The sequence below is a fragment of the Mastomys coucha genome, unplaced genomic scaffold, assembly GCF_008632895.1.
Source record: "Mastomys coucha isolate ucsf_1 unplaced genomic scaffold, UCSF_Mcou_1 pScaffold14, whole genome shotgun sequence".
NCBI lineage: Eukaryota > Metazoa > Chordata > Mammalia > Rodentia > Muridae > Mastomys > Mastomys coucha.
In genome coordinates this window covers 111,100,941-111,106,119 of record NW_022196896.1, presented here as the reverse complement: position 1 = coordinate 111,106,119, position 5,179 = coordinate 111,100,941, and the positions used below count along the sequence as shown (strand labels likewise).

General features: G+C 39.9%; 1 protein-coding gene across 1 annotated transcript in view; it reads right to left on the bottom strand.

Annotated features, from left to right (window-relative positions):
• The window catches only part of LOC116089484 (nuclear autoantigen Sp-100-like), a 112,672-nt gene extending 109,372 nt beyond the window's left edge, over window positions 1-3,300 (bottom strand). Inside the window, exon 1 of the mRNA XM_031368999.1 lies at window positions 3,112-3,300. Coding sequence (XP_031224859.1) covers window positions 3,112-3,299 — 188 coding nt within the window. The 5' untranslated portion in view covers window position 3,300. The remainder of the gene's footprint in view (window positions 1-3,111) is intronic.
• Window positions 3,301-5,179: the final 1,879 nt, after the last annotated feature.

The following is a 5,179-nucleotide window of genomic DNA, read 5'->3' as shown; positions in this document are numbered from 1 at the left end:
ACTTTTATTGCATTATGATGAGAAAAGTTACATGATTTCTATTTATCTGAATTTGTTAACATTTAAAACATATTTTAATTAAATACAATTGAATCACATTCTTGTTTCCCTTTTGTACCACTGCTCCTCCAAGAGACCCCCCTCAATACCTACAATATCTTTTTTGTCATATTCCTTAAAATTTATGAAATATTATAACAATAAAGATAAGTATTATAAAAGTTGTTTGATATAAAACAACAATAAATTTAACCATCTTATGTAGATCTCATCTACAGCAATAGTGAAAATACATTTTTCTCAATATAAATTTTAAATAACTCCAAACATATTAACTGTATACTTAAAAATGATACATCACTACTAGTATTTTCTTAAATCAACATGAATATATAAAGTCTTTTGTTTGTTTTGTATTTAGTAGAGTTTAAAATCTTGGCTCTTACTGTGGTACAAGCCCAAAATAAGAACAGGTTGCATTCATTTACGAAATGGTGTAGGTATTAACATCGTCTATCCATAAAGTCATTCGCCAACTGTTTCAATGAACAATGGTTCTGCTTGGAGGGTGGCACAGACATTAGGTGAGGGTAAGAATTTGGTTCATTAGCTATGATAATTTGGAAAAGCATTCATCTCAGAGAAAGAGTAACTTATAAAGTCCTCTTCTTCAAACTTGATACAACAGCTACAAATATCATACAAAGAATTCAGTCTCACTTTGTTGTTCTCTTATAAGCCACCTCCCTAGTTAATCATCTATGCTTCTTTGGGGTATATAAATACATTTAAAATATATAAGCTGTTCTGAAAACCATAGTATAGAGCAAAAACATGAAATAAACAATACTAATAATAGAGAGGCTGAGATAGGAGAAACAAGATTCAAGACCCTTATGTTGTACACAGCCAGACACTGTCACAAACAAGCTGAAAGTGTGTATAAATTGTACAATGTTGGGCCTATATCTCCAATTACCAAATTAGAGAGACCATTGGATGATAATCAACAAATTTCCAATTTCTCATATTATTAGATTTCAATCAATTAGGATATGTTGGTAATATTAATTTTCAAATTAATATATTAAGAAAAAGTAATTGTTACTTCCTGTTGTTTTTGTTGTAAGAGGTGGAATTAGGTTTGTGTGGATTTGTTGAAAGATTACTTTCTTGCTTCTTATAGGGTGAAGTTTTCCTCCTTATGTTCATGTTTTCCATCTATTATCCTTTGTAGGGATGGATTTGTGGAAAGATATTGTGTAAATTTTGTTTTGTCAAGGAATATCTTGTTTTCTCCATCTGAGGTAATTGAGAGTTTTGCTGGGTATAGTAGCCTGGGCTGGCATTTGTGTTCTTGTAGGGTCTGTATGACATCTGCTCAGGATCTTCTAGCTTTCATAGTCCCTGGTGAGAAATCTGCCGTAATTCTGATAGGCCTGCCTTTATATGTTACTTGCCTTTTTTCCCTTACTGCTTTTAAAATTCTTTCTTTGTTTAGTGCATTTGCTGTTTTGATTATTATGTGACAGAAGGAATTTCTTTTCTGGTCCAGTCTATTTGGAGTTCTGTAGGCTTCTTGTATGTTCATGGGCATCTCTTTCTTTAGGTTAGGGAAGTTTTCTTCTATAATTTTGTTGAAGATATTTACTGGCCCAGTACATTGTGAGTCTTCACTCTCTTCTATACCTATTATCCTTAGGTTTGGTCTTCTCATTTTGTCCTGAATTTCCTGGATGTTTTAGGTTAGGAGCTTTTTGCTTTTTGCATTTTCTTTGACTGTTGTGTCAATGTTTTCTAAGGTGTCTTCTGCCCCTGAGATTCTCTCTTCTATCTCTTGCATTCTGTTGGTGATGCTTGCACCCATGGCTCCTGATTTCTTTCCTAGGTTTTGTATCTCCAGGGTTGTCTCTCTTTCTGATTTTTTTATTGTTTCTATTCCCATTTTTAGATTCTGTATGGTTTTGCTCATTTCCTTCACCTGTTTGATTGTGTTCTCCTGTATGTAGATCTTTAAGGGATTTTTCTGTTTCCTTTTTAAGAGCTTGTAGCTCTTTACCTGTGTTTTCCTGTATTTCTTTGAGGGTGCTATTTATATCTTCCTGAATCATCACCATCATAAGTGATTTTAGATCTGAATCTTGCTTTCTGGTGTGATGGTGTGTCCAGGACTTGCTATGGTGGGAGAATTGGGTTCTGATGATGGCAAGTGACCTTGGTTTGTGTTGTTTATTTTCTTACGCTTGTCCCCCCGCCATCTGATTAACTCTAGTGCTACCTGCCCTTGCTAAATCTGACTGGAGCCTGTCCTTCCTGTGATCGTGGTTGTGTTAGAACTCCTCAGAGTCAAGCTGTCTCTGTGATCCTGTGATTCTGCGATCCTGTGATTATGGGCTTGTTAGATCACCTGGGAGTGGGACTTTCCCTGTGTGTTGTGGGACTGGCTGCAGAGATTGCGCCCAAGGTCGGCTCAGAACACTAACCCATACAGACTAGAAGGAACCTGAGTCACTGGGCTGGTGGAGGTTCTGTGTGCTGGTCCCGCTGGTCCCAGTTACTCCCACTGTTGGGACAGATGTTGGTTCCTCCTCACCTCTGATCCTAGGTATGTCAGAATGCTTGGGAGTGGAGCTACCTCTGGGTGTTTTGGGACTGGCTGCAGAGATTGCACCCAAGGTCTGCTCTGGACCCCAGCCCAGACAGACAGGAAGGAACCTGAGTCACCCCCATGAGCTTTCTTGGTCAAAATTTAGTCCTGGGGTTAGAGATGGCTAAGAGTATGTGTGGCTCTTGCAGAGGACCTGGGTTCCATTCCCAGAACCTACTTCAAGGGGATCACAACTACCTGGAACTCCTGTTCCAGGGAATCTGGAGCCCTTTTCTGGCCTTTGTAGCCATCTGCTCTTATGTGAAAATGTTGTGCGCACGCGCGTGCTCTCGCGCACAAACACACACACACACACACACACACACAAACACACACACACACATGCATGTAAGAAATGAAATCTTTTTTTTAAAATTAAGCCCAACTTTAAAAACCTGTCAGTCATCTGATTTGAAGTTTGGATACAGGATATCAAATTGTAACTTAATTTAGAGCTTATTTACCAGGTTATGGTGTAGTAAATTTCACTTACTTCATACATTTTACCAGTGATGAGATCATTGTCTCGGAGGCCCTCAAGAAAAGGAAATGTAGTTCTTATCGCATGAGAAATCGCCACTTTCTGTCTCTTGAAGTGCCCGAATATACATTCAAAGGGAAACGTCTCTGTGTTCTCATGTTCAGTGGACATCCTAGAGGGAAAAATATCATGGGAAAATGGTTGTTAGGATTATAGATGCTTATGGAAACTATAAGGTTTTATATATGAAAGACTTTGAAGAACTAACATACTTAAGACAAATGTCTTGAGCTAACCCCAATGCATCAACAGCTGAACCGGAAGCTCTGGGAGAGAGACCCTGCCTCAATATATAAGATGGAGACCGATGGAAGAGCATCAACCTCTGACTTCCTCACACATGTGTGCAAACATACATGTGTATCTACACACACATGAGCTCTCACAAACTTGAATCATTATACATATATGTATATATTTCAGACCACACACACACACACAAACTTAACATAATGCTAATTATGATTTTAAAATTCCACTACAAGTTGTTCTCATACAGGATTGGTGAAAAGTAATACTCCCACCAAATTATATGGAAATATTTCTGGAGGTATTGTTGATAACCAAGGGATTCTTTTAGGGATGAGGGAGTTCTATGTCCTAAACTCATACTGTGGTGTCAGGTGCACAGCTCTGTAGAAAGTCATAGAATTTATATGCAAATGGATCAAATGAAAGTGGACACTCAAAAGGCTACACAGAGTGAGAGAGTTGATGGGCTACACTTTTTCCTCTAGTGTACAAGCAAAGGAGGAAATGTGAATAACTAATACACATTGTGTCCTGATTGGTTTGTGTGTTTTTTTTTTAATTTGATTTTTGGTTTGGTTTTTGTCAACTAGACACAAGCTAAAGTTCTTTGAAAAGAGGAACTTCAGTTGAAAGAGAATATCTCCATAACTATTGCCTGTTAGGCAGGTCTGCGTGGCACTTTCTTGATTGATGATTGATGTGGGAGGGCCCAGATAACTGCAGGCTCCACCATCCCAGATCATGTTGTTCTGGGATCTATAAGAAAGCGAACTGACCAAGTCAGTAAGCTATGCCACAGTGTCTGCTTCAATTCCTGACTCCAGGTTCCTGCCTGAGTTCCTTCCCTGACGTCAACGATGGACTATGATGTGGAACTATAAGCCAAATAAACCCTTTACTTTCCCAATTGTTTTTGGTCACGGTGGGTGTTTTGTCACAGTCCTAGAAACCAAGCTAAGAGACTGAGTGATGTTTCAACAGTCTGAATAGGAATGCCAGGAGGTGACAGATAACATTATGTTAAAAAGACATCTTTGTTGATCTCAGGATGTGTATGACTTAGTTCCCAACATGGAATGACCAATCAGCAACTACCTCCCTCCACTCAAATACAACAACTGGAAGATGAGACTAACCTTTCCCATGGGCCACCAAAGCCACGTGTGAAAGGCAAGAGAAGCATTTGCTCTGACAGCATTGTCCCTCCTCAGTCTAGGATTAGCCTTATCAAGATTGTGACCCTGGACCTAAGTTTGCTCTATACCAGAGAACCAAAACATAGAGCTCCCCAGAACTTCTGAGGTGCACTGGGGGAGGTCTCCATTTGTCTTGTTTAAAGAAGAACACTGAATGACTCAGCAGACCACAGAACAGAAACAAGGGGGGCAGGAGTATAAGATGGGGGTACAGCTGTGTCTCTACTATCAGTGGCAGCAGGATGATGAGATGGAGGTGCTACTGTGTCTCCACTCTCAGTGGCAGCAGGATGATGAGATGGAGGTGCTGCTGTGTCTCCACTTTCAGTGGCAGCAGGATGATGAGATGGGGTGCTGCTGTGTCTCCACTATCAGTGGCAGCAGGATGATGAGATGGGGTGCAGCTGTGTCTCACTATCAGTGGCACTCTTGGTGGGAGAACCTACTCAGCTGCTCTGCTCTTGTGCCTCCATCCGTCTAGAGAACACACTTACCAGTCCTCCCTATCCAGCAACCAATCTGGGCACAAAGCCTGTCTGTTTC